At 42.4% G+C, this 20,875-nt stretch overlaps 2 protein-coding genes across 2 annotated transcripts in view; one reads left to right on the top strand and one right to left on the bottom strand.

The window, feature by feature from the left end:
• The window catches only part of tns2a (tensin 2a), a 47,257-nt gene extending 30,305 nt beyond the window's left edge, over positions 1–16,952 (top strand). The window contains 24 exon segments of the mRNA XM_089010962.1: positions 354–403; positions 655–838; positions 1,610–1,660; positions 1,740–1,862; positions 2,628–2,692; positions 3,276–3,359; positions 3,544–3,656; positions 4,079–4,139; positions 4,901–4,976; positions 5,700–5,829; positions 6,427–6,492; positions 6,642–6,758; positions 7,027–8,071; positions 8,073–8,515; positions 8,602–8,767; positions 9,774–10,891; positions 11,544–11,675; positions 11,754–11,846; positions 11,931–12,008; positions 12,097–12,174; positions 12,289–12,457; positions 13,000–13,068; positions 13,313–13,342; positions 15,015–16,952. Coding sequence (XP_088867088.1) covers positions 354–403; positions 655–838; positions 1,610–1,660; positions 1,740–1,862; positions 2,628–2,692; positions 3,276–3,359; positions 3,544–3,656; positions 4,079–4,139; positions 4,901–4,976; positions 5,700–5,829; positions 6,427–6,492; positions 6,642–6,758; positions 7,027–8,071; positions 8,073–8,515; positions 8,602–8,767; positions 9,774–10,891; positions 11,544–11,675; positions 11,754–11,846; positions 11,931–12,008; positions 12,097–12,174; positions 12,289–12,457; positions 13,000–13,068; positions 13,313–13,342; positions 15,015–15,153 — 4,680 coding nt within the window. The 3' untranslated portion in view covers positions 15,154–16,952.
• A 60-nt stretch (positions 16,953–17,012) lies between these two features.
• tmem106c (transmembrane protein 106C) lies at positions 17,013–20,204 on the bottom strand. The gene is made up of 7 exons (XM_089011126.1): positions 19,897–20,204; positions 19,263–19,326; positions 19,023–19,182; positions 18,720–18,860; positions 18,583–18,632; positions 18,161–18,214; positions 17,013–17,668 (listed from the first exon to the last, which is right to left on the bottom strand). The coding sequence occupies exons 1-7, from the start codon at positions 20,117–20,119 to the stop codon at positions 17,548–17,550; spliced, it is 813 nt and encodes a 270-aa protein (XP_088867252.1). The 5' UTR covers positions 20,120–20,204; the 3' UTR covers positions 17,013–17,547.
• Positions 20,205–20,875: the final 671 nt, after the last annotated feature.

Below are 20,875 nucleotides of genomic sequence, written 5' to 3'. Positions count from 1 at the left end.
CTTTTTTTTAATTACCACTTCTATAAGTAGAAAATATCATGTAAATATAAAATACAATATTTGGCATGTGAACCCTTTTTCCAGGTCGTAAATCTAACATCTTGCAGCACATTGCGAAGGATCATTTTTCCGATGCAACAAAACAGTGAAAAATACACTGTGGATGAAATAAAATATCGTGGTATATTTTTCTTTTATTTGTATTAATTGAGCATTTATGACTCATTCTAACACCGCAATACAGAATCCGTTTCACAAAAAATGTCAAAGAACAAAATAGGACTTGCATAGGAGATTTAAAAAGACAAAAAAACAAATTGTATTCTTATTGTATGTTTTGATTCTCACTGCAGGGCTCCACCAAGTCGTTGACCTACACCAAGCAGAGAAACACGCTGCCGAGGTAAAAGGTCATCTCATTCTTTCATTTACGATGCAGCCCATGAATTCTTTGCGACAAAGAGAGGAATTTCTGCCTGGGCTCTCTTTTGCTTGGGTCTCGCACTTCACTTTAATTACTGCCCTCTTTTTCTACTAAATGATCACCCCCTCCTTCATTAAAGACGGTCGATTGAAACCAACGTTGCTCAAGCAGCCGCTAAGAACTTTCAGTGAGCCCCCGTCCCCCACCCCCTTCCTCCTCACGTCCCACAGGAGCTTCAGTGTCGATCGCGTGATGGAGCGAGTGATGGAGCGCCACTACGACTTTGACCTCACCTACATCACAGAGAGGATCATCTCCGTCTTTTTCCCGCCCAAGCTGGAAGAGCAGCGGTACCGCCTCAACCTAAAGGAGGTGGCCGCCATGCTCAAGTCCAAGCATCAAGACAAGTTTCTGGTGAGGAGGATTGCATTTATTTATTTATTTACTTCCTTTTTTTGATTTTTGATGCATGTCACATACACACTTGCACAATGCAAAATGAGCCCAGATACACTTTACGGAATGCTAATGCTTTCTTATTTATTTATTTATTTATTTATTTATTTATTTATTTGCAAGGTAGTCATGGCGGTTGTGCATCCCAAACTAGGAGGGAGCAGCAGGTTGTATTTGAGAAATTGTATGAAAATAAAGTCAGCAGGAAGAAAATCTAAAACATCAAAAATCATCAGAACAGAAAAATACAAAGTAAAAGTGTCAAAGAAAACCATGCGTAAAAGTCTGCCAAGATGAAACAAACTTGACAGGGTGCAGAAAACACATGCACAGCATACAATGCAATGAATGCACTGCACAATGCAATGACCCGACCCCGAATGGTCATGCCGGGACTCCTTTTGACTGCCACTGATTGGAACGACCAACACATGCGTAGCTGCAGACGGGGCCGACAGCGCCACCCGTTGGTCGCCAACCAGATCATGACACCTACCGATTGATTTATTCATTCATTCGTTTATTTATTCATTTATTTATTTATTTAGCTCACCTTATTGAAGCTAGATTTGGGCAAAATATTGCACATACAGTATTAGGCGGTAATAAAAGAACTCTTTCATGCATCCTGCAATAGGATCACATGATCATCTGTCCACCCTCGTGACCACTGCCCCAGCTGGGGTTAAAATGACATATAATTCATAAAGATTTTTTTGTCTGTTACAGCTCCTCAATCTCTCCGAAAGGCGACACGATATGAGCCGATTAAATCCAAAGGTTACGACCCGCGTATATTTATCATTTTATCAAAGTTTCTTGAATCTAACACGTGATGGTGTTCCTGCGGCAATAACAGGTTCACGACTTTGGCTGGCCTGATCTTCATGCTCCTCCGCTGGATAAAATCTGCGCCATATGCAAGGTCATGGAGACGTGGCTTACCTCTGACCCCCAGCACGTGGTGGTCCTGCATTGCAAGGTCAGAGGTCATGTGCTCACTGGCTCCACCCCGCACCCCCAGACAGATGTTTTAGGTCTTTCCCAGAGTTTCAAAACCTTCTGAAAATTTTATTAAGAATAGAAAATATCTTCCGACAATGAAGAGGATCATCCTACATCCTGTCTTACACATAATTATGGTTGATGCTTGAAAAGATGTAGCTAAGAATTTGGAAATGAACCAACAGCTTGATGTTAAAACCATACATCCCACCATGTAAAGATTGTCACATTGAAGTGGTAACTTTTTCCACTGCTGCCATGAGACGCACAGACGCACAGTTTTATAGTTAAAAAGAATTTAAATCATGAACGCAGACCTCGTCTGTGGCGTGCTGACGTTCCACAGCCACATGTAAGTCTGTGCCCGCTCTAATTCATCCAAAAGACCAGCGTAAGCAAGATCTCTTCGGAATGGGGAAATGCAGAGCCTTTCACTGAGTGCCTAACAAGCTTTAATTTGTGAGTGCATTGGTGCAGCCTCCTTTGCTGCTATCTGGAGGGGTCATATTAGGAATTTGATTCTGGAATGTTCTTGGAATGCTTTTGGATTTTTGGGAGGCAAAAGTCATGGGGGGAGCATGATCGTGTCAGCGAGGTCATTGTTGAAGGCGTGTGATTGCATGTTCCAAACTCTCCAATCTATTTCACCCCAAATCATATGAAGAAAATTGATCAAATAGGTGATTGGATGTGGATTTTATTCTATGTTTTTGTACTTTTTTTGTTTCTATTCCTCCGTCAGGGTAACAAAGGCAAGACAGGAGTGATCATTGCAGCCTACATGCACTACAGCAAGATCTCAGCAGGGTGAGTGTTTTAGATGGCAAGCATCAGCTTTGCTTTGCTTTTTTTTCAGTTCATCAAGCCTTATTAAAAAAAAAAAAACTTGGTGGGAGCGTCTCAGCCTGAAAAAAAAAATATTGGGTTTTTATTAAAAATTGATTTTCCGATCCACTTTATCCTCACAATACAATACATATTGATTTCTTTACTCACAAGGGTCACGGGGGCTGCTGGAGCCTATCCCAGCCGTCTTCGGGTTATAGGCGGGGAACACCCCGTATTGGTTGCCAGCCAATTGTAGGGAACATAGAAACAAATGAGTTGCAATCCGTAGGACATTTGCCCCACGCATGCAGAGTAATTTATTCCTCAATGGGCAGAAACATCTCATTTCCATTCTGACCTTCCTGGGAAGTTTGATGAATTAAGCCCTGTGGATTTAATACAGGAACACTGGAATCCTGTGGCCCGTGCCAGCTGTGTCCTCTCCATTTCATTTTTGGCATGAAAAGTGTCTAGTGTGAGACCCATCATGGAAAATCTCTGCTGAAAGCGTGTGTGCGTGCGCCTGTGCGCTTGCATTTTGTTTTTTTTTTTTTTTGTGCAGGGCGGACCAGGCTCTCAGTACTCTTGCCATGAGGAAGTTCTGTGAAGACAAAGTGTCCACTTCCCTCCAGCCATCCCAAAACAGGTAGGCAGCAAGAGTGGCTGGAGCGTGGGATAAAACTTTTAGTTTTTTAATTCAGCCTTTGTCTGTCTCCATTTCAAACTTTTCAATTTTGTAAAAAATCTATTTACCCCATGGCTTGCCCTGTACGCTGTAATTGTTGATAAATTGTCAGAATTCATGCAAATATGTTTTTAATCGCTCCCAGGTATATCTATTACTTTGGGGGTCTTCTGTCTGGAGCCATCAAGATGAACAGTAGCCCTCTCTTCCTCCACCAAGTTCTCATTCCGTCACTCCCCAATTTCCAAGGAGAAGGAGGTTTGTGTTCACTCTCCTCGGTTCATTTCATTGACATTACCGTGACAACTATGACAGAAGAGGTCGTGAGAACTCTTCTAGGCTGAACAGCGAGGACCTATTAAGTTCACAAAGAGAGCTCCATGTATCCAAGCATGTCACGGAAACGTCTTGTAGAAAGCTTTCGGTCAATATCACGGTCACATGATGAGGTGCAACAACATACACAATGGTAAACATGCGAAAGGACATACATCCTTACTGAATCCCGACAATGTTCACCACTTCCACTGTGATAGTTGGTCCCACTTAGCAGATTACCTGCAGGAACACGAGAGTGTTTATCTTGAAATCAGATGATGGGATGGGAGGATCGTAGTCAGCGCATTCTTCTGATTTCAGGATATATGGTAAGGGCTCCATCTGTCTGATTGTCTGTGCAGGTTACTACCCCTTCCTGAAGATCTACCAGTCGATGCAGTTGGTCTACACTTCAGGCATATAGTGAGTCTCTAGGCCCCACAAAAAAAAAAAAATCTGTAGGAAAATAGTTTTGTTATATCATATCAGATAACGAAGGTTTATTTATTTATTTGCTTATTTATTTATTTATTTATTTATTTATTTATTTATTTATTCATTTATTTATTTTGTAATAATTTATCATTATTTATTTTTTATTGGTCATTCTTTATTCGTTTTTTATTTCTTATTTTTCTTTTGTATTTATTTATTCATTTATTTACCATTATTTACTTTTTTATTGTTCATTCTTTATTCTTTATTTATTTATTTATGTATTTATTTATATATCATTAATTACTTATATTTATCTATTTTTATTGTTCATTCTTTATTCATTATTTATTTATTTATTTGTTTGTTTATTTTTGTGTGTTTTTTTTAAGTTTATTGCTTATTTGCTTAGTTTATTACATTTGTCCCTTTGTTGCTGTTTGGGTCCCCGTGAACACGACGAACACACACTGTGAGACTAATAAAGGCAAATCCAATCCAATCCAATCCAATCCCAACATTGTTTTTCAATGTCACTGCTTTCAATTTTCCAGCAGGATGAAAATGCGTCTAAAGCCTATCTAACTCGTTCTTTTGTTTTCTTTATTTCGACGGCCGTTTTTCAGATTCAATCAATGGCGTTCTTTGTCATTGTTTCTCCTTCTTTTAAATATTGGCCAGGTTACATGGTGCATGAAAGTCCATCTTGTATCTTTCGTCATGTGTTGTGCTCTCCATTTGACCCACAGTGACCTTCACGGAAGTGGCGGAAGGCGACTGTGCGTGACCATCGAACCGGCACTTCTGTTGAAAGGTGACATCATGGTGAGTTCACTCTGAAAGGAAATGATAGAGAAGCCCAGATCAGGTTGATATCGTGACATTATCTGAAACAAACATTTACCAAATGGGGCAATCTGTGGATTCCTGCCTTTGCCAGTGTATAAAAAGTAGTCGTAATCTAAACAGACAAAAACCAGAGCAAATTACTGTCGGTCTTCAATGAGTCATACAAAAAAAAAAATACCACAAGATTATTGCAATCATCAGGGAAAACTAAACTACACAAATGCTATTTACACATGAAGTAGGAAAAGCTATCCCGGTAGTGTCGATAAATTCAATCAAATTAGCCATTCTCATTCTGAGCAAAATCAATTTAAAAAAATCCAAATGGAATAAAATAGAAGTCACTGATTGTGTCGTAGAACACTCGCCTGACTTGTGTGCAGTCAGTGTGGGAACATTTTCCGCTTGGTTGGATGTCTGAATGTGGGTGTGAATGTTTGTTTGTCTCTACATGTACACTACAAATGAGTGGCGACCAGTTCGGGGTGTAGTCTGCCATATGCCCGAAATGAGCCGGAATCAGACTCCCGCCATTCCGCACCACCCTGTTCAGGATCAGCGGTGTACTATAATGCTCTAAAATAGCAAGAAAATAACACCCCCTCCATCAATTATCAAAAATATTTATCCTCCGGAGTTGTTTTGACATCCCGTACTGGACTTTTATGCTTCAGCCTCATTCTCCGCTGCCCCCTGCAGGTCAAATGTTACCACAGGCGAGCCCAAAGTGCTGACAGGGACAACGTGTTCAGGCTCCAGTTCCACACTTGCACTATCCATGGATCCCAACTGTGGTTTGGCAAAGGGGAACTGGACGAAGCTTGCATAGGTACCTTTACAGTGTTTTGGAGGCACAAACTATTAGGATATGATACCGATGTTCATTTTCATTCACTTGATCGCTTTCTCTGACTTCTCAATAACTTTTCAATAACAAAACATTTAGCTCGAATTTCCAGTCGCACCGTTGACATTTTTCACAGAGCATCTTTCATTAACAATAATGCAATGGAACATATGACATAAAAACAATAACACGATTTTACAGTAATACATATCTAACAACATTTGAAGTGGTTATTGAAAAAGGAGCAGAGAATCAAAATCAAATCATTCCAATTACGTCATTTCCTACATGGAATACAGATTTGTGAAACTGGGAAATTCCTTGCGTGTGGTAGACTCCAAGTTCTGGTTCATGAAGCGTCAAAGATGTACTGAAGTATACCGTTGTGGTTTTACATCAGTGCGAGCACATCTGTGGAAAATATTAATCCGTACTAGAGAAAACATTTGCAGTCAACATTGCGTGGATAGTGAAATGATTTTATCTAATGTGACTTGCTGATGTCATGTCGATGATCCGAGTAGTTAATCTTCCCGCTCTTTCTGGGTCAATATGAATTTCCTTTCCACCTCTCTTTAGATGAACGTTTTCCGTTGGATGCCACGGTGGAGTTTATCTTTTCCACTGGACCTGAGAAAATCAAAGGTCGGTGCATTTGTTCATCTTCAATTCATTGCTGTCTCAAAATCACCTGGAAGCACTCACCGCATCTTCCATTTTTCCATAATGACCGCTACTTCTTGCAGATGGCAAAACTGTGCTTTAAACGAACGTTGAAACACAACTCTCCACAGGTCGTGAGTACCACAAAAATGACCCGGCGGTCACGGTCGATTACAACACCACCGACCCTGTCGTTCGCTGGGATTCTTACGAAAACTTCAACCAAAGATACCAGGACAGTCTTGAGGGTAAAAAAATGAATGCCCTATTTTAACCAGTCTTCAATAATGACTGTTATTGTGGTATATATACATCAATTTTAAATTTTGGTTCGGACATTAGCAAGCATCATGGAATTCTACAAGTTTGATTTGCTGTCACGGGCCGAATTAAATGATGTGGCGGGCCAGATTTGGCCCCCGGGCCTTGACTTTGACACCCGTGGTCTATAATGATGTAAGATATTCAAGAATGTCTGCATTTTCATTGGATATTAACATGTTATTTTTATCACAGATATTGCCCACACAAGAGGTCCTGTTGATGGCAGCCTCTACGCACAGATAAAGAAGCGCCGGGACCCCGGTTCTGGTTCTCTTTCTTCAACCAACGGCAGCAGCCATGCGGAGGAGAGACCTGATCAGTTCCTCTCTCATCACTCTGACTCAGCCCTTTCGGCACATTCAAGCCCCTTTAATCAATCATCCATCCACCCCGACCACCACGAAGAGACGTTACGTCCGCCGCCTCCCACCAGACAGGAACGAGAGGACCTCGAGCGTCTTCTCGGAGGCATTGAAGGAAGCCGGGATGTCGAGCGAGAGACGGCCATCTTGGATGACGGCGATTCGTCACCTTCGGAACGGACAGAGACGCTGAGACTCAGCAGATCTTGTTCGTGCCGAGATGGGTACCGATCTCAACGCTGTGCAGAACCCGGATGCGACCGCACCCTCCTCATGCCAAATGGTTACTGTCTTGATGGAGCACCCGGTACCAACGGGCACCACGGGGCCACTCCTTCTCCCGTCCAGAACTCAGCTGCTCCTCCCTCACACATGGACCTGTGCCAGCACTTCGGTCCACACTCCCACCAGTCTCTTCCACCGCCAGACTTGGTGTGGGATCGCCAGAGCAACCAGCAACACTGGCGCTCCTGCTCGGAAGCTACCTCCTCACGTCATCTCTGCCCCTACCCTCCGCTTGACCACAACCATTCTCACTATCCTCTGTCCGCGCCAGCTCGCCTCTGCTGTCGAGAAAACGATTACAGTCCCTACCACCTTCCTCCTCTGTCTCACAGCCACCACCATTCCCACCCTCACAACCCCAAGTCCTCCGCCCGCCCACCCTATCATGAAGTAATGCTAATGGAGAGTCTACCGCCCCCTGGCTGCCCGTGCAGGGATTGCAGCATCAGGAGAGAAGAAGCATCAATCGCTTACCACACCCTCAGACTTGATCGGGGCAACGGCTATCACTGGGACAGAGAGGCGGAACTTCAACAGACGGGGCTACGGCGAACCAGGGAGGCAGAATTAGCACGAGGGGGATCGGAAGAGCCATTGGGAGAGGCGCGGCCGAGAGTTTTCTCTCCCTTGGGAGCGAGACAGAGAGGCGGAGCTTCAGTGGGAAAGGGAGCGAGAGACGGATTACTGGCACAAGAGGGACACCGTGGTTTCCTATGGGCCGCAGGGCCACAATCACCACGCCTTCACCTTTGACCCCTTGCCGTCATGTCACCCCGCCTATCCGGAGGCGTCGCGGTCCCACCCTCACTCGCACCTCGACCTCAAGTACAGCAGCAGTAGCAGCGGCTACCAAACGCCCCGGCAGGTGTGCCCGTACTCGCCTTATCAGCCGTCGCCTTCTGAGAGCAGGGGCTATGCCTCAGGCTACCAGTCCGAATCCACTTCGCCTTTGCCACCCGCGTCCTCCGTAATGGGACCCTGTAGCCACGGGTCAGCTGAGCATCATCCCAGTCACAACCCCGACTCACATGCAGGTGAGTCATGCTTATCATTGACATTCAGCACTTTAGTTGCTCTTTTATTGATTGCCGCTGATCAATCCCGTGATGTCTTTTGGCAGACGGTATTCGTAACTCAGCTGAAAGTGTGGGTTGGAGGGACCACACCACCAACGGTCCTTTGAAAAGAGGCCACAGAGAGGGCCACGGTGCCTGCTCCACCCCGTCAGACATGTCTGGACCGTCCACTCCCGTCCATACAAGCAGTCCTCAGCGTACACAGGAAAGGTATTTGAGTTGTTTGTATAGTTTGTGTGGTGTCCTTGAGAGTTTTGAAAGGCGCTTATAAGTTACATATATTATTATTATTATTATTATTCCAAGCCAAGTGTAAGGTTGTAAATATTAGAATGCTCGTAGTTAAACAGCAAGCTCTTTGATGCTAGAACACCATGCTTGTAACTATGATGAAGCTTTCATCACACAACTTCACTTTTCTGCCTCAAATCTAATCTATTGCCTGCATTGGATCTGTTTCTGAAAATTGATTTTTTTCTGGGCTCCATATTTATATACTGTATTTTCCAGTTTCTTGAAAGACGACCCTGTGCCTTGTATGCAGGTGTGCCTGATATATCAAGTAATGTTGAGCCACAACAGGTCTCGCAACTACTGTCAGCAGCCACCAGCAGACTCCATTTATTTCCCCCTGTAGAAGAAGTAGCGCATAAGACCAGCCTCTACTGTAGCGCCTTATAATGTGGTGTGTCTTATATTTAGAAAACGTTTTTCTATTTCTATATTATATTTGGAAAACTTTTTTCATTCATGTAAGGTGCACCCTATAGCCTTATACAGTATATGGAAAACGTTTGAAAACACCTTATACTCCTGTGCGCATTATACACTGGAAAATACAGTAATTTAATTCTAATATCCTTTTAAAAAATCACTCTCAACAATTTGAGAGCTCTGAACCATCAAGTACAATGAGAGTGAGGTGGAGTTCCAGAAAAAAGAAACTGAAGTTGAACTCAGTGGTTTTGGCTCTATTGACTTGATTGGTGTAATGGCAAGTGCCCCAATATTTGTCCATATCGCGCTGAAATCTTTATTACTTTTTTAGTCTATACGTTATTACGTAAACATGTTTCATCACATTTGTTTCTGGCTTTAGAATGGAAGGAAAACATTTGCGTTGTTGTCATATCCTGGTACTTTTGATCCTATCATATAAATGACAACTGCTGTAAATTATATGTTCAACATAAATATCAACCCATATATATTTTAGTCCCAGTCCAGGAAGGGAGTACGGGATCCGGAAAACAGTCATCAGGAGTGATCACGAGACGTCACAACCCCAGGATGGGCATCCATCTTGCGTTAACGTCATCCAGGAAGCCACGGAGACCCCAAGAAGCGCCTCGCCAACGAAAAATCAACCGTCAAACGCAAGCTCACTCACTCAAACAGACTCGCCCAACCACTGCACTGCACCGACTGCTCCGAACACGACAAGCACCCCCCCACAGCAGCACTGTCACCATGATGGACACTCATCAACACAGAATGCACATTTGGACTCTGTGATGACAACCACGTCTCTTCAAACCTCACACGTACCGGCTCATCATTCCCAACATCGCCCTTTGGAAACCACTCATCCATCCGAGGCTGCCGCGGTGCCTTCCTCGTCGACTCAGGCAGTGTGTCACCCTCCGAGCCAGACCCAGGCCACCAGCTCGGTACCCATTCACCCTCCGCAGATGAATGGATGCTCTTCTCCAACCAGGGGTTCCCTCCCCGAATCTCCCAGCAGCCCCAATTCCACAAGTTCCCGCACAGCCCCGACCCCTGCGTCATCTTCAACCCAAGCCGCCTCCAACAGCATGGAAGGATCTCCTGTTTCAGAGAGCCCCGTTCCTGGTTTTGCCACTCTGGGTAGGAAGTTGATGATGAGCGGTTCTGACATCCACCATCAGCACAAGATTCTTGTCCACCACGGATCCCCTCAACAATCCTACCCAGGAATGGAACACAATCCACCATTAGACATGAATAAGAGACACTACTACGCTGCTCACCCCCCGCAGCTTCATCAAATATCCGTCTCCAACTACTCCACCATTTCCATACCACTTCCTCACCCGCAGCCTCCTCTGCCGGAGAAACGGCATCATCAACCTGGTTCGCCCGCCGAAGAAACGCTTGGTCCAAAAACACCCGTCAGCCACTCCGGCAATACTCAACATCACGTCACCTTCTCACCAACCATTGGGGAAATTGCACCCTGTGAGAACCAAAGTGACGTTAGTTCTGAAGAGCCTGAGAACGGAAACCGAGTCAGCGTCAAGTTTGTCCAGGACAGTTCGAGGTTCTGGTATAAGCCAGGCATCTCCAGAGAGCAGGGTAGGTTTGAAAAGAGGGCGTCAATGTCACATGGAACGTTCTTAACTCATTCACCGCCATTAATGAATTCATTTGTGAATTGAAAATGAGACGTAGAGCGCCATTACCAAATTTGTTCAGGTTTTGTTTTTCATGCTTGGGTGCCGATAAAGCGCTGGCCATGGCCTCTGGCAATGTTTTTTTCTTTTCCACAAGGAAGCAGCATTTCCCTTTTTTCCATGTCTATTGTTAAAGTGCTATATAAACCAATATGTATGTATTGCATTGTATTTTGGACAGCAACCCTTATTTCAAACTCTAATTTAGGAATTAACTTTTTTATGAAGGAAGAGTGTAAGGTTTCTCACGCTGTATTGAATGTTTATGTGGTGCTAAAATTTGTGGGTCCTCGAATTCAAGTGACAATGACAAAAACCCTGGCACTGGAGTGGACAATGATGATTTGTGTTCAATTGTTGTCATCGGGGCTGCAAAATGATTACAAAATCAAATTTAGCTCGTGACAATTTACACTTTGGTACTGTACAAATTTTAGAGAGCTGAGACAGCTCGCTAAAATAACTTTAACTGATAACTTTTAAAATAACTTTCAGTGGCATAACACGCCTAGTCACCATCTCCCAATGCTAACATTTCGTTTTTTTTCTCATAGCAATTGTTGCTTTAAAAGAGAGAGAGCCTGGGACCTTTTTGATCAGAGATAGTAATTCCTTCCAGGGTGCTTATGGCTTGGCACTGAAGGTGGCCACACCTCCTCCGAATGTCAACCACCATAGCAGTAAAGGTAAAAACAAACAAATAAATAATTTAAAAAGTCATCGCTAATCATCACCACATGCTAACAGCTCTGTTGTGACAACAGGCGACCCTCTGGAACATTTGGTGAGGCATTTTCTGATCGAAACAGGACCCAGAGGAGTCAAGATTAAAGGCTGTCAGAATGAGCCCTACTTTGGTCAGTTTTTTTATCATGTCTTTCAGGAAAAATAATAAATAAATAAAAGGGATGACATTGACTTGTTTTAATGTGCACTGATAGGGAGTCTTTCTGCGTTAGTTTATCAACACTCCATCACTCCCATCTCTTTGCCCTGCGCACTGAAGATCCTCGAAAAAGGTCTGCATTCCTTCATCGTCCAATGAATAATAAGGCTTGAAGTGTGTATGTTACATCATATCTGACTGGTATATTCTGCATTTGTCAGATCTGATAGGCGAGGTACCAGATGTGCAGCCCGTTAACAACGTCAGCACTGCTGCCGACCTGCTCAAACAAGGAGCTGGTGAGTTGATGGACGAGAAGTACACCATTCCATGACGCCTGCAGGAAGTGAAGATATTGGCAAAATCGGAGTGTGAAAGTTGAATTTTCCTTCATGCTGCTTCTCACCCCACAGCCTGTAACGTCCTCTACCTGAATTCTGTGGAAACGGAGTCTCTGACTGGCCCGCAGGCCATTGCCAAAGCAACGGACGCCACATTGGGGAGGAGCCCTCGCCCCGCTCCCACCGTCGTCCAGTTCAAAGTGACATCACAGGGCATCACGTTGACCGACAGCCAGCGCAGGTAGAGAACGTCCCAAAATTTCTTCAATCATTTGAAGTTCTTACTTTTAATATTAATTGGAAAATACAGTGGTACCTCTAGTTAAGAACGTCTCTTCAGACAAAATTTTTAAGTTACAAAATGCCTTAAACTACTACATAAACATTCAATGCAGCTTAAGAAAACTTTCATCAGAACAAAGAGTTAATTCATAAATTATATGGGCCTGGAGTTATCTGAGCTTGAAATGGGGGCGGCTGTACAATATACAATACAATACATATTGGTTTATATAGCGCTTCAGCAACAGCTGAAGCTGTCAAAAAGCACTAACATGGACAAAAGGCAAATGCTGCCCCCTTGTGTAAGGGAAACACATTGCCAGAGGTCTGACCAGGGCTTTATCGGCACCCCCGCAAGAAAAACCAAAACCCGAACAAATTCGCAAACGGCGCTTTACGTCATATTTCAAATTCCCAAATACATTCGGAAATGGCAGTGAATGAATTAAATGAGTACTAAGCCATTTTGTCTTCTGTGTTGTTCTGTCCGTTTCCCTTCAGGGTTTTCTTTCGCAGACATTACGCGGTGAACAGCGTGACCTTCAGTAGCATTGACCCCAAGGACAGGAGGTGGGCTGGGCCAGATTGTTTTTGTGTTTTGGAACTGAAACTAACCGCACCCCTGGATCACTTGGCTGCGTTTGTTGCTGTGATCCTTGCATGATTGTTTGCGTAATATGGAATTTGACAGTGCCTTTATGCACGAATGCGCGTGTGCGTGTGTGTGTGTGTGTGCGTGTGTTTGTGTGTGTGTGTGTGTGAGCATGCTGGCTGCAGCTGCCTGAGCCTGCTCTCTTTCTCTCTGTTTGAATAGGTGGACTAACTCAGACAACACAACTGTTAAGTAAGTGCTCAATTTGCTTGGTTGTTTTGACAAAGCATGTTTGCTTCATTGTAAATAAGGTCATGAAAGGGGTACAGTTGTCTAAGGCTCAGGCTGGCCTGCCAATAGAAAAACTGCATGTATAATTGATGCGTCTGTGTAAGCTCTCAGTCGTACAGGAGTGGTCCATCGATGAGAAGGTTTCTTCAGCCGTCATCTGTACAAAAGTGAAGGTTTCGGACGTTTCGCCTCCTATCCAAGAGGCTTCGTCAGCGAACTAAAGTCAGACTTTAGTTCGCTGACGAAGCCTCTTGGATAGAGGCGAAACGTCCGAAACCTTCACTTTTGTACAGATGACGGCTGAAGAAACCTTCTCATCGATGTATAATTGATGGCTATTGAATTGCAGTATTTATTTATTGTTTTATTTTTAAAAAACAATAATTGATGCGTCTGTGTAAGCTCTCAGTCGTACAGGAGTGGTCCATCGATGAGAAGGTTTCTTCAGCCGTCATCTGTACAAAAGTGAAGGTTTCGGACGTTTCGCCTCCTATCCAAGAGGCTTCGTCAGCGAACTAAAGTCAGTTTAGTTCGCTGACGAAGCCTCTTGGATAGGAGGCGAAACGTCCGAAACCTTCACTTTTGTACAGATGACGGCTGAAGAAACCTTCTCATCGATGTATAATTGATGGCTATTGAATTGCAGTATTTATTTATTGTTTTATTTTTAAAAAACAAATGCACACTCACAGTACGTTTGCACAAAAAATGGTGGGGATTGATCGTTTTAAGATTTGGAAAAAAAAGATGCGAAGAAGCAAATCTGTGCTCTTTCTGCAATGCCTTCAAATGCCATAGGATGTCACCAAAGCCCTAGTTAATAGGAAATTAGTAATTAGAGTCAAGAAACCATGCATCCACCCATAAAATCTATTGCTAATTTTTGAGAATTAACATGCACATGGTGGTTTAATGTGATCATGGTCAACAAAGGGGGTGGGGGGCTATTATTTGTCGTATCATACTAGAAATCATAATAGCCTGAAAGTATGCCTTTGAACAGAGTATTTCTATTTCTCAAACATACATATTGTTGTGGTAAGTCTTTTTGATTCATTTTTTGTTTTTTTAATAATACGTGCAGTGATTGAATTCTATAACAATACATGTGCATTCCCCCTATTAGTGGCACTTACTGTTATTTGCTCTAGTAGGTAACACGCAGAGTCGTGGTTAGCATGTTTGCTTAACAATAATTCTGGCTTCAAATTTTTGCTTAGTCGGTCTTTGGAGTTTGCATGATTGCCTTCTGTAAGTTTTCCATGGCGACTATAGCTTCCTCCTACATTCCAGAAACATTGACTCTCATCCAAAATGGTCTGTCAGTGTGAATAGTTTGATCTTTTGTTGATTAGCTGCGCATGTAAGCTCGCGTTTTGCTAAATCATCTGGTACATGCCCTCACATCACAAAGACGCTAATTATCAGTGGAATAGAGACAACACTTACAGTTGACCCAATATTCATGAAGTGAAATTTTGTTGCGCTAGTATACAAACGTTATTTGGGGCACAAGGGAAGGAACCATGTTTGTAATGTGGGTCCCTGGCTGAAAAACATTCGCAATGTCATCAATGAGACAAGTTGACCAAATCCTGTTTGTTACCTGATTTTGGTTATTCTCTTCTCTCAGAGTTTTCGGTTTCGTAGCCAAGAAACCGGGCAGCTTGGCAGAGAATGTCTGCCACTTGTTTGCCGAGCTGGACCCAGAACAACCTGCCTGCGCCATCGTCAACTTTATCAACAAAGTCATGTTATCGCAGCGTCGGTGAACGGAAGCTGCTTCGGTTGTGAGTTTAAGTGCTAACACCTGTGTTACAACTGGCTTGTGCAGGAGCTCATTGGACTGGAGACCCCTTTGACACGAGACTTGTGACCAAAATGAAGGACACAGAATGTTATAACTCGATTCCAAAGTGGAGGCACTGTGGACTGTGAGAACATTTGATCTGGTCTACCTTGCAACTCACTAAAAAAACTGCCTCAGAGTAACTGTTACCAAGACCACCAAAATATTTCATCTGCAAATGCAACAGATTGGGTTCATAGAAGCACATCAAAATGTCATAACTGAATGTCTAAGACTCCACTTTTCTGCAAAATAAGCAGACTGCTGAAGTTGGTCAAGAGATGTGATCAGAGATGGAAAAAAAAGATGTTAGCACAAAAAAATGTTGGCATTTCACCATATATATTTTTTTTTTGGAGTACATACCAGCTAGGACAGCAACATCACATGTTAACAACTAGAACTAGTGTCATTTGAATCATGGGATTAGGCTGCATACATATTTGTTTTTATTCAACATACACATTCTTAAAGGACAACCGACGCCTCCGGAGAAGTTGTGTCCATAAGTTGTAAAATGGCTTCAAATTACTTCTACTGAGCGTATTTTACAAAGATTCCACCACATATAGCTATATTTTACGTTTTAAGACTTGCGCTGAATATTCAGGAAGTCTTGTTTTGAGTTGGTGACGAGTCTGTACGTGACGTCACTAAAGGAACACCCCTGACACCCTCTTCTGGCGGCTTTTGGGTGCAACACAAGGTTTTCAGACCAGTGAAGTCACGTACGGACTCGTCACCAAGTGAAAAACAAGACTTCCTGAATATTCAGTGCAACTTTTAAAATGTAAAATATAGCTATATGTGGTGGAATCTTATTAAAATATGCTCAGTAGAAGTCATTTGAAGCCATTTTACAAATTATGGACACAACTTGTCCAGAGACATCGGTTGTCCTTTCAGTATAGACTTGTTTTTTTTTTTTTTTATATGAATGCGTTGGCCTGTGATCTAAATAGAAAAAGGATTAATCCAGCTGTGTGACAGCTGATAACACACAGGGGCTAACAAGAAAGATTTTTAACATCACAAAGTTTGAATACTTCAAATCAAAAGAAGACCAAAGACCTGAGAACATTTCCTGTCACGTGTGTACAGTAACTCGCGTAATCAATAACGACAATCCTGCCCCCCCCCCCCCCCCCAACTATCGCACTAATTAATGACCTGTTGGAAACGTCTGAGCGTATGTTTGGAATGTTCACTTTTTTTAGCCGTTCGTGTCAGAGGGGAGTTTGAAAGTATATTCGTCGACCGTGTCTCGTTCCGTTTGCATTAAGTGAAGTAGTCACGCAAATGAAATTGGTGGAGGGGGAAAGCAGAAGTGAAGATGGACGTGCAGTGTTATTGTGCTTTGAACGTCATTTTCGCAGAGGCCAAAAAATAAAATACTTAGCCAAAGATGAAGCACTCTTGTATGAATTAATAAGCTTTTCATCCAACTCTATTTTTGTACTTAACGGCTCCTTGTAGCTCTACTATGCATTTATTTTAGTTGTTGCCTTGGTTCAAAAAGACAAAAAAAACATTTATGACAACAATAATATATTTCGGTCTTTGTATTATATCTCCCTGTTGATCTCTATACGATGTAGTAATATATTTTCACATGCAGCTATAGGACCATGTATGAGATATCACAAAAGGAAAATTGTTTTGTTTGAAAAGAATATTCTGCTATTTTGTATTCAGAAAATAGAATAAAGTGATAATGTGGTACACGTGTGGGCATATTTGTGAGTCACTGGTTATGGAAAGAAAGGGAATTGAAAAGACATGTTATATTGATTGCCATCTTTAATGTTTTTATTCTTTCAACACAGTTATTTTAAAACATCTGCGAAAATGTTTTAGTCAGATAAGGCTTCGTTGTACAAATAGCAGCCCATAAATAAAACCCCTTGATTCTTTGCTGCCGGATTAACATTTGTAACCACGTAACAACGGACAGCATTTCCAACAGGAAACTGTAGGCCTAACGCCTCCCTTTATGACAAAAGCCTATCGCGGACTGCGACAGTCTGCGCGAATAAACATTCTGTTCATCGTACAGTTTTCAATTTAGTGACAAAAATAGGAATGAAAACAAATGAATACAAACTTCCTTATAGTGTTTATCTTTGGCAATTAAAGTACAAATCTACAAGTGCAATGTCCGACCTTTGAGAGTTGGTTTTTCGTACCTGAATCCCCCCCCCCCCAAAAAAATCAACATGTAATCTTGTGTGAACCAGATGATGTGCTGATCTTTGAACCAAACATTCCAATGAAGGAATACTCCATCCATCTCCACATCTGCGCTAACTCGATCTGGCTAAGGTGCCACGAAAGGGTGCCAATGCTGGTATGTGGTGTTGGCGCCGCAGTCGATATAGTGGTACGCTTCCAGGCTGTTCTGGGATGTTTGCACCATGTCTGAGGTTTTCACAGAGGTTCTGAAAACACAGGGAGGGCCGCGCATAAAGACATCTGCTTACTAGCATAGCTCGCGCACTGTTGACACTGGCGTTGCCTCGACCATTATTTATACTCGACATCTGCGCCTTCCGAGTTGTATGATTGTCACTTTAACCCAGCATTTTCTCACATGTTTTTTTTCCTGTGCCGTATACACTTTGGGTCATTCAATTTGCATCCTGAATTTAAAATAATATAAAATAAATATAATTATAAATAGAAAGTAATATAATTATAATATAAATATAAGATAAGATACCTGCGACCCGAATGAGGATAAAGCGGTCTGGAAAATGGATAATACATAATATATAATATAATACATAATACATATGATAGAATAGAATATATCACAACATAATCACATAACATATCATAACATGACATAATGTAACATAATATAATTCTACTATTTTAAAGCACAGGAGAACTGATCACATGGAACTCAATTCATGTAAAGACATACATACTGCATGAAAACAAGGATGTTGTGGATCTTGATGCTGCGCATGGTGCAGAAATCACTGAAAAGACACAAAAGGAGACAACAGTGGTACCTCGATTTACAAAATTAATTGGTGCTGGAAGGAAACTAGCAAAGTTTGGAAGTAGAGACGAGTTTTCCATGTAAATGCCTTAATCGGTTCCAAGACCCCGCAAAATTCACACATAAAAGTTTTCTAAAGCATAAAAATGTATTAAAATATGTACCGAACATTGCAATTACATTATTGCACAATAAATAAAAGGTGTGTATTGTCTGTAGATGTACAAAAAGGTGTGTATTTTATAACAATGAGCATTACATACAATACATTTACAACAGAACATGAATCATCTTTTCCTTCTTCATATCAGAACATTTGCAAAATATAAAACGCTTGACACTTACTAGACATACGGCGCACTGCTGCCAATCTCCAAACTGACCGTGTAGTTCACCTGTGCAACAACCAAGACAAGAACATTGAGCAGGCAATAAAAAACTTTGTCAAATCCACATTTGTTGGTGGCGTGACGACAACGTACCTGACGCTTGCTAAGTGGTAAAATGGTGGCGGCAATGTTCAGCTGACGCGTGCCGATCACCTTCTTCATGTAGAGCACCTGAGAACTAACACTCTCCACTAACACTGAGAAAAAATTGGGGTTGCTGAAGTTCAGCGTGCTCTGAAAGAAGACAGATAAGAAGCCTTATCTATGAATTTGTCGGAACCCCGATATCCCCCCAAAAATGAGTAATTTCAGCCAGTGTTTCAGGTGGATGTTAACTCGATGTTCATTTGAGACGCGAGGTTGTGGACTAGACCGTTGTCCGAGAGAAGCACGCACCGTTAAGGTCATCTGAACCTTGTTGTTAGCGTGGTCAAAGTGCACCGTGACCGCCCATATCCCACCATCCACAATGACCACTGGTCGCGGAAAGAGGAAGAAGGCCACCAGCATGGACGCAAGGAAACACAGCACGATGGACAGAACCACGTAGAGCTTGCTGGGATGATGAAGGTTCGTATGTTAGGTTACAACACAAACCGGACATGTTCTGTTGTTGCACGTGTGCGTATGACTTACGTTCTTTCAGGCTGCAGCCTTTGGTCGCTATATGGGATCAATGCAACCAATTCATTGACTTGATCTATTGGGGAGAGACAGTGACACATGCAACATTCTAACTATGTGTTTGGCACATATCTGGAATCACGACATTAGTTTTTCAAACCACAAAAATTGTTGTAGTTTCCTCTCTGGGGCAGTTATAAAATTTGGGGAAGCCATTAGAATGTGTCATCCGCTCCACATATTACATCTAGAGCGCACAACAAATTAATGAATAACTAGTTTTCAAATTTAATGGACAAAATAATGACTTATTGTGGACAATTTGAAATTTCGGTTCAGACTTTAGCAAGCAACCTGGAATTTCACTCGTTTGATTTGCTTTCGCGGGCCTAATAAAATGATGTTGTGGGCCAGATTTGGCCCCTGGGCCTTGACTTTGACATTTGTGATTATCGAATAATGTACCATTCTGATTCCCTGCTGAACATTCTATTGAATAATCGATTATTCTGGTATCTTTTCTAAACATACATGAATAACAATTTCCAGTGTGTTGTCTCCTGAAGGGCCACAATAACAAAGGTATTTCCTCCTTGAAGATGACAACAAATTGCATACTAATTTGAAATCAGCCGGTTTTACAAACCAGTTGGGATGCGTCCACTTCCTTGACACGCCGGACACGTGATGCTGTCTCTGCCGGTAAATTCCACGTAAGGAAACTGGGCAATGTCTTCACTCCTAACGAGTCCACCCAGAGAGTCATCGAAGCCTGTTGGCCTCTCGTCACCTGGCCGCCGGTTTCCCTTCAACCTCTCCCACAGGCTTGATAGTCTCATGCCGTCGAGGCGAGACAACGCGCTCCCCATTGTCGGACGGCTTGCCTGCAACGCCAATGTCGGTTTTCTGTCTCTTCGTCTGCAGTTTAGCGACAACTTGACACCTGTGCACAAAGTAAGTTCTTTTAAAGTTCTGTTGCTTTGAGAGTACAGGCGAACTAATCGCTACCCGCAAACCACCACCAAAACAATGCACGGGCAGACATAAATCAAAAGTACCCACCTGAGTTAACTTAGACAGGAAATGCAAGCTTCGAACTGTCAGTCCGTTCCAACAACGAGAGGTATTCGGTCCCCTTCCGGTAACTTCATTTTATCGCGTTGGCTCGAAGTGAGTTACGTTCGTTACATATGCAAATTGTTAATCATTCGTTGATTCGCTTGCTGACGCATACACTTGCGCTCAGTTTGTGACGTTTTGTTTTGAATACATATTGCTTTATAAAGTTTTCTAACATTACGACCATTAGGTTTGGGACAATCTTTGTTCAGGTGTTGTAGTGCGAATCACATGAACGTAAAGACTGTTCTATTTCCGAGGACCTTTGAATCATCTTCGGTTGTCAAAAACAATAAATATTGGCGTTTCGTGCTCTCATTTCCCCAACTCGCCGACCTCATTGATTATTTTGACAATTATTTACAAGGTTTATCGTGAATGTCTGTATTTTTTATTAATATAACGGCTAAACATTTTCTGAATTCAAAACATAATCATACCACAGCTACGCATTCACATTTAATTTAAGCATTGCAATGCAATTTGCATTTTTCTGTATTTTTACC

This window comes from Hippocampus bargibanti, linkage group LG01 (assembly GCF_051943395.1).
Source record: "Hippocampus bargibanti isolate YZ-2025 linkage group LG01, ASM5194339v1, whole genome shotgun sequence".
Taxonomy (NCBI): domain Eukaryota; kingdom Metazoa; phylum Chordata; class Actinopteri; order Syngnathiformes; family Syngnathidae; genus Hippocampus; species Hippocampus bargibanti.
This window is presented reverse-complemented; position numbering and strand designations above follow the sequence as displayed.